Consider the following 13,093-nt stretch of genomic DNA (forward strand, 5'->3'; position numbering starts at 1 on the left):
GTATATTGTACAAGCTGTGCTGAAATTTAGTTAAAATTACTCATTACAGTAAATGTGTGTGCAGTTGCAATGAAGGTGTTTAGCATCTCTCTCCGTGCTACTCCTTGCCTTCTAAGGTACGGGTTTTCTAGGTTAGATGTTTTGTTTGTGACCCTGCTCTGGCTTCCAAGATAATAAAACAATTTAAAATGTCGTGACTCCAAGTAATATCAATACCTGGTGAAGGTTTAAGCCTTCTTAAGGCTCTTAAATGAGGAAAAAAAGAAATCATTGAGAAGTCTAGCCATAGAAATGTTACCTGACCAGGTGGCACATGGAGTTACCATGCGATAAGTAAGGGACACACGGTCTTTAAGATGGTTTATTCTGTGATTGTCCGTAACTATAGCATAGTGTTCATGCTTTTTGAGCAGTCGGTTAGCTCTGGAGTGTCTCCTTGGCTGTAGCTGGGCTCCAGACCTCACATGGCTGACATGGATGCCTGGCATACAAAGTTTTTTGTGTTTGGGGTGGAAATCATCTCGCAGAGCACAATACTCCTAAGAATAACTGCTGAAGGAGTATATCTAGTGTTGGTGGAGAAGGTGTGTCATTTTTAGAGCAAACCTTAAATCCCATTCAAAACACTCTATTTTTGTCCCTTTGTTTGAAGCTTCATACATCCTCTGGTAACTGAATTGGACCTGTTCCCTCACTGTCAACCAGCGTAGCCAGCGACCTGCCTGGGCTGTGCTGGTGAATTGTCACAAACCCAGAGGAGTAGAAAATGAAGGAAGCATCTGCAAAGAGATTTAAACAAAGAATTTGGGCAAAAATATTGCTCATTTAATTATACACGCAGTAGACTAAGACTTAAAGGAAATAGCTAATTGCATTTTTTAAGTTAGCTGTTCTGGGATTGTGCTGGGGCAGATAAGGAAGAACATCTGCCCTTGAACTGAGCAGGGACTTCTTCCCAAGCTGCTGCTCAGGACTGGAGTCCATGAAGTGGAGATGAAGAGGAGGGTACAGCTGCCTCCGTTCTTCATGTCTCAAACGTCGCACAGTGTGGGGGTAAGGGACCCCATCTCCCTTGCCTCCTGCTGTATTTTTCTTTGCTAATATGTTAAATTTCAGGTAACTACAAAAAGAAAAAAAAAAAAAAGCTCTTTTAAAACATCAGATTGGTATTGTTAACGTGCTGCCCAACGTTATGCCAACACCTAGCGTGCCACCAGTGGTACTGGTGGTGCATGTGAGAAACAGCCTTTGCTTTTGCCCCTTGTCCCCCAGCTCTTTGACTTGGTGTACCGAGAAGAGACCTTGCTGAATGTCATCAAGAGCGTCACTCGCAACGGGCGTTCCATCATCCTGACTGCTGTTCTCGCTCTCATCTTGGTCTACCTGTTCTCCATAGTGGGCTACCTCTTCTTCAAAGATGACTTCATCCTGGAAGTAGACAAGCTCCCTAACGAAACGTTATTGCCAGGTTGGTACCGGCGACTCATTTCGACCATTTGTGTCGAAGAAAGTAACGGGCTTTTGTTCCCAGGGGCCTGCTGAGCATCTTCCAGCTTTTGCAAGACCTCCTGATTACCTCAGCAGCTTGATAATTTCTTTCTAACACAGGATGCTGTTTAAATAGGAAACAAAATCTAAACCAAATCAAATTGATTGGGACAAACAGATACGCCAGTATTTTTATGAAACACTGCAGCACAAAGAGGGATGGGGAGGAGGAACCCCAGGAGATAGCACTTGGGCTCTCCTGCACAGGGCTGCGATTTTGCCCCTCACTGTTTGCTAAAACAGGTGAGATGATCTAATTCAGCAACAACTGCTTCCTCCTCGGGTTTAATTACAAGCAGACTTGGGTAGGCCATTGTGGAGAAGGCTCTGCACTGGAGAATCCAGTTCTGCCTTGGTTTGCCAGACGTTGAATGCTTCTATTGGCTTTAATAGTGGGGTTTAGTTTCAACATAACAAAAATTAATATTTCATCTGAAATAACGGACTAAATATAAATGAAGGGCATCAAAGGGCGTCACCTCCTGTGAAGCAGAGGTTTGTCTTTCTAACTCTGGTTTTCTCATAGTTTTTATAGTGCATTAACCTCCCTCAAACACTTGCTACAGTTTAAACTCCACAGCAAACTTCTCTGTGCTGGCCTCAGATTGCTTGATGTAAGCTAAAATTTGGGGGGTTTTCCACCCCGCAGCATCAAGCAACTCCCTCAGTTGGTGAGAAGCACAGAAATTAAATTTGTTAGAGGAGAGGTTTGGGTTTGGTCTTGTTCTGTCTGTTTTTTTTTCTCTGGCACTTGAGCTATTCAGATGAGTATTATCTGACGTTCCCACTGTTCTTCCTCATTTTACTGCCCGCCTTGTGAGAGACCCAAACCTCACTGACCCTGCGATTTCCTGTTCCCGTGTGGCTGGAGAAATGCCAAAGCCGTATTACTGTGTGGCACAAGGTTTGCTTTGATACGTGGAAGGCATGGAAAGGCAGATTTTGAAGGCGCCTTGGAAATGCACTGTGCACTAGGACATAGTGGTTTCAGAACAATTTCAGTTACTCTCTCAGCTTTGGAGCTGATGCAAAATAAATGCACAACTTTGGTCTTAAAATTTTTATTTCTGTGAATTAATATTTGAATGCCTAGCTATCGCACACTGAATACGAGGGGGTACCTTAGTATCTGAGAAGTAATCTTGCAAAGCCTACCAAACGGTAAGCTACCCATTTGCTTCATCGCCATCTGTTTTTAGAGCGCACAGAACCGGGTGAGACCATGACCGGAGAGTTTCTCTACTCGGATGTGTGCAAAGCGGGTAGCAGTGAAAACTGTTCTTCAATCATTCCTTCGGACCGTAAGTGTCTGCTGTGGGATTCATAACTCTCATCCTGAGTTTTCACACTCTTTCTAGTTAAGCACCTTACATTATTTTATTTTTTTTTTTTAATCCTATGTAATAAATTGGGCAACAAAGCTATCATGAGAGTATCTAACTTGAAACAGGATTAATTGATATTTGTTACATGAAGTAAGTAGAGAAACTTAGATCTAAACCATACTTGGATAAAACACTGTCATACGCTTTAATTTTCTCCCTTATCAGTTTGAGAAGGAAGTGATGCAGTTTACCTCTTTGCAAAGTTTATTATTTTAAAGCATTGGGCTATGAAATGTGATCTCAGACGATAATACCCTGTGAAATACGGAGCAGAACATCATTTATTGTCAGCATTATTCTCTCTAGCTAACTAAGGAAACTGGTTTTAATGTCATGGCAGGAAGTACTCAAAGGATTAAGTAGACAGGGTAGGTTTGGGGGGTTTTGAGATCAAAAAAGTGCATGTGAGGTATTCCTTGTAGCACAATCGCCAGCCTCAGACTGGGTATTGAAATAGTTCCGTTTCATTTTCTAGAAAATGTAATTTACTTCTCAGAGATTGATGATCCTGCCTGTGAGAGCCAGGCAGAGCATCACTTTCTCTTGGAAGTGGAGCTCTTCCATGGTCAAATGTTTCAAAGGTCAATAATGGCCACGAGCCCATGCTTGCGAGAGAAGATGGCTCTGTTTTGCTCAAGTGTCCTCTTTGATAAACCAAGATTCAGCATCGATATGAGAACAGCTGCTGTATTCAGCTCGAGGATGAGTGTGCTGCTTTGTCTTTATACGCTCTGACTGCAGAAAGGAAAACTCCAGAGATATTTTTGTATCAGAAGTAATCAAGCTGATATCAGGGTCTTGTGGCCAGGGATATTAATGATGCCCACGTCTTTGGCCATTTCTCTACCATCTTGGGTTTTGGCTATTTCTGGATTGCACGGGGATTTAGGCCCTTTTAAGGCAGACTGTGGGAAGGTGTGATCCACTCATGAGCGTTTTTATCACAGAATGAAAGCCATGGGACTTCTAATGGGTACAGGGAGGGTATATGAGGTTAGGTAATTAATTCTAGCGGTTCTGCAACTGAAACAGCGAAGTTGGAGGCTTCAGCCAAATGAAGAGAGGGTCAAAAAAAAAGTGTGTTACTTCTTTAGTGAAGTGCTGTTTCCCTAAGCAGTGATATTTGAGCCATTTGAGACATACAAGTCGAAGATGCCGTTTTGAGTGCAGCCCAAAGGCTGTGCAATCTGTTAGGCACCAAGGGAGAGCGGCAGAGGCAACACTTTGTCCCCCGAGCTGTCAGAAAGCTAGGATTCTGTGTAAACAGGCATCTGGTGATCTGAGCTGTGCCTGCGAACAGAAATGGAAGGAGAGATTGAACCGAGTGAAAGGCAGCAGTTCAGGCACAAAAGAAATCTCCGCTGTAGGGAGAGGGAGGCGGGCTGGAGCCGGAGCAGGGACCGGCTCTCACCGCCGGCTCTTTGCTGAGGAGGTTCGCAGCGCTGGCTGGGTTTTGCAAAGGGGGGACAGAGAGCATAACCAGCAAAGAATGGAGAGAATCCTTTAAAACTGATCTTCTTGCCTTTTAACATGTCTTTGCTTGCTGTGTTAACAGAACTGATTGCTGAAGAAACGGAGGAAGAGAATAAAGAGCATACGTGCGAGACGTTGCTGATGTGCATTGTTACTGTACTGAGTCACGGGCTGCGGAGTGGGGGTGGAGTAGGTGATGTGCTCAGGAAACCATCCAAAGAGGTGAATTATTGCCGAACGGGGGCGGAAGAGCGATAACCGTGTAGGGCCGGGGAAGATCTGTATACATTCCCTTCGAACAGATGTAGGATGCATCGCCACCAGAAGGGACCACACTTTCTCTGTGTGATACAGTTAAATCTCTCTAGGATCAGATTAAACAGCAGCCACTTCGAACAAGCTTCTACCCATCTTCTTTTAGCTTGCGGGCTGTCCGGGATGGGGCCCAAAGGAACAGCGGTGGTGTAGCCAACAGTCTGTGCTTCGGGAGCTCAGGATCTGAGGAAGTCAGTAGAAGCTCGTGAGAGAGTGACGTGAGGTAGCAGAATGCAAATGCACCGTGCTAGTGGCATGGGTTTGTGGGAGCATCCCTAGGGAAAGGTGAGATGTGTAAAACAGGGAATGCATGAGAAGACAGGGACCAAGATGGGCTGGAGTTGGGACTGTGGGAAGGAAGGAAGGGTGTTGTTTTGGAGCCATCATCAGAGAGCCAGGACCGCTCAAAGCAGCGGGAATTTTTCATAGTGCCCAAAGCTGCCCATATAGCTGCTGCTTTAGCCCGTTTTGCCCATTTGAGTCTCAGGCGGTCCTCCCTCTGGTCATTCCCCTAAACCACGTTAGGGGCCAGAGGAGCAGTTGTGGTCAGAGTGAATGCTTTTCTGTATTGTCTACAATTCCAAAGTGTTTTCTAATATCTAGCCTGATTTAAAAGTTACATAATTCTTAATAGAGGTTTGACACCCAGCTGGCAGGATGATTCTGAAAATGGGGGTCAGGTATTCAGGCCTGCAATAAATAATGGATGGGTACTGGGAAGTCCAACTTCATGTCCACATACATGGCTGCTAGCAGAAACGAAATGAATACTGTTAAATTCCAATAAAAGACTTTATCATTGACACAGATACTATATGTTGATATACAAGCAGATTAATATAAGGGTATAATTTGGGTGAGAGTAAGGAGAGAACACATTTCAGTGTGTGAGAGAGGAGACGAGAGACCTGGGCGCAGTCAGCAGAAAGCAGCTCCGCCAAGGTCGCGTACAGGTAGCTGACTGATTTGGCTTTTCTTTTGGCGATCTTGCATTTCAGTTTCACTTGATGTTTTGAGTTGTGAGTTATCACTGGGGAGCCTCTGAAGGCAGGGGTTGTGGGGCAGCGCGCTCTGAACTGAGGAGGGTATGGTAAGGATTAGGTGTGCACGTATTTAGGTTGTTAATTGTTACAATGCGTATCTTGCAGGAACCTCTCTTTGCTGCTAGAGTGATATATGACCTGTTATTCTTCTTCATGGTCATCATCATTGTCCTTAACCTGATTTTTGGTGTGATCATTGACACTTTTGCTGACTTAAGGAGTGAAAAACAGAAGAAAGAAGAAATCTTAAAAACAACTTGCTTTATTTGTGGTAAGTGTAGAAGCATACTTAAGAACAAGGGGTTCCTCTCTCCAAGTCAGGGGTAGTTGCAAGCTCGCAGGAAACAGGAGTTTGAGTTCCTGGCTGTTCCCACCTTGCATTCCTCAGCTGGTTGATATTCCCGGGTACCACATGCGTAGAGCTTGGCAGCAGGAGGAGAGGGGGAATGTATGCTCAGTACAACATTTTTTCCTGACATACTTCGTTTCTGTTTCTCCTGTGCTTCACAGAATAGTTTCCTATTGGAACAGGAGAGATTTTTATAAACAGCCCTTTTTTTTTCCAAGGGTGCAGAGTGTTGAGTAGCGCCTGTGACAGTTTTTCCCATCAGGAGACTGGGAATGAAGCTGGGGAGCCTTTGAGGCCAGTCGTGCAGTTGGGTAACACACAGGCTGACAGAAGTAACCTTGGGAAGTTCGCTCCAAAGCAAATGTGCCTTTGGTCTCATTTTGCCTGAAAAAGGGAGATGAGTTAGGAAATCCAGCAAACCGATTGCATCTTTTTAACCAAGTGTTTTCTGTTACGTGCAATAAGCGTGAGCAGTACTTGTTACACCTTCTTTCCTCTCCTCACTACATTGTGGCCGTTTGTTAGAGAGTTTGTCCCTGTTACTCAGTGTTCATTTAAGAAGTACAGCAGACTGTGGAAAGAAGTTTTGTTCCTAGAGCTCATTTTCTTAGTCCCAGCTCGTGAATACTAAGGGTTATATATGTGTCACCCTTGTAGGTTTGGAAAGAGATAAGTTTGATAACAAGACGGTCACCTTTGAAGAGCACATTAAAGAAGAGCACAATATGTGGCACTATTTGTGCTTCATTGTGTTGGTGAAAGTAAAAGACTCCACAGAATACACAGGACCAGAAAGTTACGTGGCAGAAATGATCAAGGTGAGTTTGGATTTCTGCTTTTTCTTTTTTTTCCCCTAGATCTACTGGCATGTTTGGTGAATACACTGTTCTGTATTTTATTTATTCTGTAAGCAAATACTTGCAGTAAGACTTTTGCTACAGTGAGAGGCTTAGTCCAACACCTTCACTTTTGGAAGCATCTTCTAAAGATGTCCTTGGCCAGCTCACTCGGGAAGCCGCTACGTCGATGGCGGTGCATTGCAGTGGCTGGTGCAGGCAGGGGCAGCCGTGGGAGCCGACGCGTGCTGCAGCGCCGCAGGCACGCGGCGATTTGCAGCTGCGTACCTGCAGCTTCCCAGCCTCCAGAACGGTCCCAGGCGTACACTGATGGAGGTGATGGCTGCGCAGCCTCCGTGGGTTTAAAGCAGGTGAAGAGAAGCTCTTCTATTTTCGACACTGATGTTAAGGGAGAATATTTCCAAGCTGGTGGAAGTATCTGAAGTAGAACACACAGGTTATAACCTGGCCCAGTGTAAATGTTATAAACTGGCTTGTAGGTTCTGTTGTCATATGATTTTAGCTTGTTACTGTAAAAAAAAAAAAAAAAACCTAACATTAATACCTACTCAATTGTAAGGCATTGTTTCAATGAGAGAATGAAAAGCCTCGTCTCTGCCAAGCTGCAGGTTCAGAGCTCCTGGAATTAGCTCCTAAACCCAGTTACTAACTTGAGTGTCTTCTGGCTGGTTAGCAAGAGCTGCTTCTGATTTATAACACTTCAATTAGTTACTTATTTTTTTTTTGTCTTCAGCTGAATAAATAGCTTTTCTTATTTGTCTGTTTATTTGCTGTGGGGGTACAACCCGCCTTTAAGCGGGTGATCTGTCGTGGCTGGGTCAGAATGTAAATCCCCCTCAGAGCTCTGAGAGGTGAAACGTGTTACTCGAGGGTCACCGCGGTGTACGTCCTAGTGCTGGATTTCTGCCTCTGTAATGAGGGCTTAAGGAAGTCTTGTGAGCGGTCACCTGACAGAGGATTAGCGCAGTGAGATAACTCCGTACATCGCTGCTGCTTTCCAGCCTGGCTGATTATATTGCTCCCTTCATTTCTCCTGCTGCAGCAAGCATCACTTCAGGGGGAAGCACTGCACTCTTTAAAACCTTTCTGCTTGTAAAAGATGATTTTGTGTTCAAACTAGTTTAAAAAAAAAAGTTTCAATTAACGAACAGTTGATTAACAAGTCATTATTTCAGATTAACAGTTCAAATTGGGTAAGAACCAAAAGCCAGTCACTGAATATGCTTGCAATAAACACTTAAACTGGAGAGCTCTCCTCAGAATTCCCATTCACAGAATGTCAGCAACGGCTAATTACTGTGTGTTGAATGGGAATATGGATAAATTATGCACAGGTCCAGCGTCTCACGCAGATGCAGTTTTATGTAACTGTATGCTCTAGGCAGAGCTTTGGAGTATGCCTCGTGGTTGGCAGGGTTTTTGCGTTTCATGAGCCGGTTTTAGATGGAGACCGAACAGCAGGGTCTCGCCGCGATGCTGTTGAAGGTGCGGTGTAGCCGTGTGAGCCATGGCGTAGGACGTGCATTTGCTTTGTGCATCCGTGGTCTGCCACAGCACAGGCGTGTGTCAGCGGTTCCGAAGATGCTGATTCCCCTCTTGGAGGTGATGGTTTATTTTGTGTTTGTACGGGGGGGAAGGGGAACCTGTGTTTGCTTCATGTCCGCAACTACCAGATCCTGCTGGAAAGCGTACTCATGGCGTGGTTAGACTGAAAAGGGATGTTCTCCCCACGCCTTCAGACTGAAGGTGGCACTGTAGCATCTTTGATGATGGCAAAGATGAGGCATGTCTCTTCCATGGGCTGTTTTGTGGTACCATTGTTGAGCTGCAAGCTATACGCATTTTCAGCAGTGAAGGGTAGGAAGCGTGATGTGCTCCCAGTCAGACTGCGGTGACAGGTACGCCTCGGGTACGCTTCACCTCTGCTCCCACTCCCAACAGAATATCTTTAGAATCTCTTGGATTTCTGCGTTGTGGCAATAATAGAAAAAAAAATTTGTTACAATTGCCTCTGCCGTTCAGTATTTGTGGGTTGTTCCAACACCACAGAACAGGTTTGTTTGGTTTTTTTAAAAAAAAAAAAAAGAAAAAAGGAACAAAAAAAAAAAAAAAAACCAAAAAAAAAAACCCCCCGAATTTAGGACACTAAAATTGTATTCACCATCAACTTGTGAGTTGCAGCCAGTGCTGCTTGTGCAGTGCTTTAAAGATATTTTGGGCACTGTGGTGTCAAAAGAATCCTGGACAGTTTCACTTTTGCTGGTTAGTGAATATTCAGAAGCTTTAAGAGGGATCTTGAATTTTGAGGTTTTCTTCTCTAAAAATAACCTGTGTAGAAAGGCAGTTTTGGGGTTATCACTGTACTGGAGATGGAGAGCTGAATCTTGCCCCTAGGATCTGTCCGGTAGCCTGCAGCAATCTGACCCAACACAACAAGAAATTGTAGCCTGGAAAAACAATGGTTAACTACAGTTCATTAGTGAATTTTCTTCATGGACAGAAGCTCATGAAGTTAAAGCACAGCATGCAGAAAGAGTCAACAGTTAAACCTGGAAACAGAGTTTAAGGTTTAGAGGTGTTTTGAACACTGTAAGCCTGATCAAAATAACAGTTATAACAAAAAGTGATCTGCATGGCTGGAGCGGTGCAAGGGGGGAAATGGGGTCGCTGGTTGTGTTTGGGGCGGGAGCCGAGCTTGCGCGCACACCCGCGCTGCTGTGGTGACTCGTCCGCTGCCCTGCCGTCCCTACCGGCACCGGCGGGGCCGATAACGCCTGCGTTTCAGGAGGTGGCAAACCGGAGCTTGGTGTGAAGGAGCTGACCTTCGAAACGCATCCTGAGCCACCTCCCAATGACCATTTAATGGCACAGAAAGTGCTGTCGGATGTGAGGAAACATCTACTGGTAAGAGATGGTCTTTAACTGGTGGCGTTTAGAAAGCCCTCCTGATGACCGAACTTGTGCTCATCTGGCTGACGCGCTGCAGATGTGCACTGAGGATAGCAAGGCTTCCGCGTGGATCCGTGTCTCGGGAGAAGTGTTTGTCTGGAAGCATGCTACTGGTGCTGCAGAGCTGGTAGCCCAGCGCCTCCCGGTTTCCCAGGGACAAAGGCACACGTGTTCAGCTGCTGCCGGGGCTTTGTAGTCACCAGGGAAGATCAGGTGATGGCTGAATAACACCAAGTGTGTAGGCGGTGGGGGGATCCACTTATCACCTTGGCCAGACGTTGACATCCCCACCCAGATGACTAATGTGAACTCGGTTGCAACTCCCTGCGGATTAGTTCATTTAAATGACTTATCTGCCCGTCCTGTCTTGAGAATTTCTTCTGAAGTTCACGGGGTTTGCCTGCAGTGGCTGCGGCAGCCTCGCTAGCGGCGGCCCCGTCTGTACGGCTGTCGCTGGAGCCTTGGCTGAGGTCTGCTGCGAACAGCTGTGTGCAGGGGTTTAGGATATGGAAAAAATCCTTATGCCGAAAGCTTGGTACGAAGAAAACCACATGCACGCTTCAGTTTTCTCTGCGTTCGTAAGCGGCCGTGCACGCAGCTGCAGCGCGCCGTCACTTGCACGGACGCAGATTTGCATGCACAATCCTTGCGCAGCCCGACACGGGGATTTGCATGCACACCTTCGCATCGGCCCTGGATCAGCGTGGGCAAGGCTGCGTGCCTCCGAGTGATTTTATGCGCAGATGTGCATATTGAAAAAGAAAGGCTCGTTCGGAAGAGTTCTTAGCGCAAAGCTTCCAAAGTGGCTCTTGCAGCTCCCACGGGTTTTTAATCTGCAGTTGCACCAAGCAGGAAACGTTTGTTTTTATTACAAAAGCCAGGTAGGGACGTGTGAGGGATTGCCCAAGCTCACATGTCCAGATGGAGAGCGCTGGGGCCCGAATCTTCAGCTGGGTTGTGTTGTTGTTTGCAAATGCACCAGTTACAGACAGAGGGATGATGCAGACAGCCTGAAAGGGATTTGGCATGGAAACGAAGGCTGAAGATTTCCTTTTGTGCCCCGGTTACCCCCTTCGCACAAAACTGGAGATGTAAATACACTGTTGGGCTGCTTTTGTTTTTCCCTTGAGCTGTTTGCTGTACCGTGGTTGGGCAGTGTTTCTTATCACTGGCCTGAGTGTCCTACGTAGCCTAGAACTTCAGCCAAGACGTAGCCTCCTGGCAAGCAAAGGCCAGGTTTCATCAGCTTCAGGCCTTTAAAATAATATTCCTCCAGAAGCGCGAGTTTGATGTGAAACCTATCCTGAGGAGTTAAACACCCAGCCACGATTGTCCCTGTGCTCTGAAACCCAGCAGGAGCCTGTGATTCATGGCCTGCGCCAGGCGTATGTGATGATGGCGATGAAGGGCGGCTGCGTCCCCAGGCTCTGCCTCGAATGTCCGTTGGCTGGAGATGGCCCAGGCTAGATTTGAGCTGCAGCACCTGTAGAAATACTTACCAGCCTGCACACATAACCTGTATGCAGTTGCTTGGTTAGAGATGAAGAAACTGGGATTCCAGAGCTCCCAGTTGCAGTGACGCCGGGAGAGGAGGAGGGCTGAGGAGGTCAGATCTGAGCCGGATAGTGCTTAATTTGGTGATATCTCCCCATCTTGAGATACCTTACCGAGTTAGCCAATATAATTACAGGGTTAACAATAAATAACAGCAGAGGCTGAGGGGAGCCAAGAGGTGTGTTTGGCAGAGGGCCCTGGCTGCAGAAGCACTGTGTCGTAGGCACGGGTCCCCAGCTTTGCATTCAGGCGGTGAAGCAACTTGTGCCACCCTTGAAATCGGCACCAAGGTGCAAAGCAGAAGCTGCACGGGGAGAAATGGTTGGTCACCCTCCTCTTCCCCACGCAGCGCAAAGTCGGCGCTTCCCTCCGGAGGCGTGCGAGCTGGCGTGGCCTGCAGAAAAAAACCTCCTCTTGCTGGCATGGCCCTTACTGGGCTGAGTTACTGGTTTTTCCTGGTAAAACCTCCTGGGCAGGCATCGTGCCGGGAATATCAAGTGAGCATCCCCGCAGAGGAGCGAAGGGTTTCAATGCGGCTGAGCGTGCGGCAGGAAAAGGGCCTCCGCCGGGCGAAAACAGAAGCAAAGGCTTCAGCCCAGTTCTGTGGTAATGGTTTGTTTGCACAGCGTGTTGGGCTACGGGCAGATCCCAAAGCAGCTGGCAGGGTGGGAGAAGGTTTCCGACTGAAAACTGTCAAGGGTGACACGCCGGGGAAAATCAACGGCTCAGTCTGCAACACCGGCCAGGACAAAAAAAAAACCCCGTGGGGCCACGTGTGGCGAGGAGGTGACCGAGGTGACCATCCCCTGAGTCACCGCTGCCGCCTCCTCCGGGAGCCCATGACCCCGTGCCACGGGGCGCCCGGGCCGTGCCGGATGCATTGTGCAAGAGTAGGTGGGCGACTGCGGCCATGGCCACCAGCAGCTGTTTGCTCGGCCTTCGCATGCTGAATTGTTTTGTCCTGCCCACGTGATCGTGGGGTAACGCGTCCTACTTAGTGTGGTCCCAAACAGCCAGGAGCCGGGTGCTGCGGATCCTTTCTGTAGGAGGGACATCGCCCTCGGAGATGCCCGGCAGGGCCGTCTGCCTCGGTCCCATCAAGCTGGCTGGTGCCTGCTGGGGTAACGTCACCCCTGGTGACCACAGCGCTCGGCTCAAGTTGGGTCACCCGCGGCAGAGCTGTCACTCGGACGCGCAGGGGCGACTGTTTCGTACAGGGATGCGGCCACCTTCCGCCTTTGGACGTGGTGTCTGTCTGACAGGTTCTTGCTCTGGACCAGTGCAAAAGCCACTGAAGTATTTAATCTATGGAAATAGTGAAAAAGGAGATTTTTATATCATTGGCCTCAAATCATCAGCCTCTTGTTTAAAGACACGGTGCACGGGAGGGTTTGAAAATACTCCCGGTGTAGAGCGGGGATACTGGCAAATGCCGTTCCTTGGCGGGCGGGGGAGAAGTGTGGCTTGCTTTGGAAGGAGCAGGGGTGAGCCCTTTGCAGAAGAAAGAGAGAACCTGATGTGGGACTTTTTCCAGAAAGCACCAGAAAGAACCAAGAGGAGTTTCACCTCGCCACAAACAAACGAAAAAATTAATTTTCAAAGCGCTTCACAAAGCTGTTT

The 13,093-nt window shown here is 47.3% G+C and overlaps 1 protein-coding gene across 1 annotated transcript in view; it reads left to right on the forward strand.

The window, feature by feature from the left end:
- ITPR1 (inositol 1,4,5-trisphosphate receptor type 1) overlaps positions 1-13,093 on the forward strand; it is a 167,873-nt gene that overhangs the window by 145,412 nt on the left and 9,368 nt on the right. Inside the window, exons 55-59 of the mRNA XM_086756031.1 lie at positions 1,273-1,468; positions 2,748-2,849; positions 4,489-4,628; positions 5,870-6,035; positions 6,771-6,931. Coding sequence (XP_086612157.1) covers positions 1,273-1,468; positions 2,748-2,849; positions 4,489-4,628; positions 5,870-6,035; positions 6,771-6,931 — 765 coding nt within the window. The remainder of the gene's footprint in view (positions 1-1,272; positions 1,469-2,747; positions 2,850-4,488; positions 4,629-5,869; positions 6,036-6,770; positions 6,932-13,093) is intronic.

This window comes from Chlamydotis macqueenii, chromosome 10 (assembly GCF_036417535.1).
Source record: "Chlamydotis macqueenii isolate bChlMac1 chromosome 10, bChlMac1.mat, whole genome shotgun sequence".
In the NCBI taxonomy this organism is placed as follows: Eukaryota; Metazoa; Chordata; class Aves; order Otidiformes; family Otididae; genus Chlamydotis; species Chlamydotis macqueenii.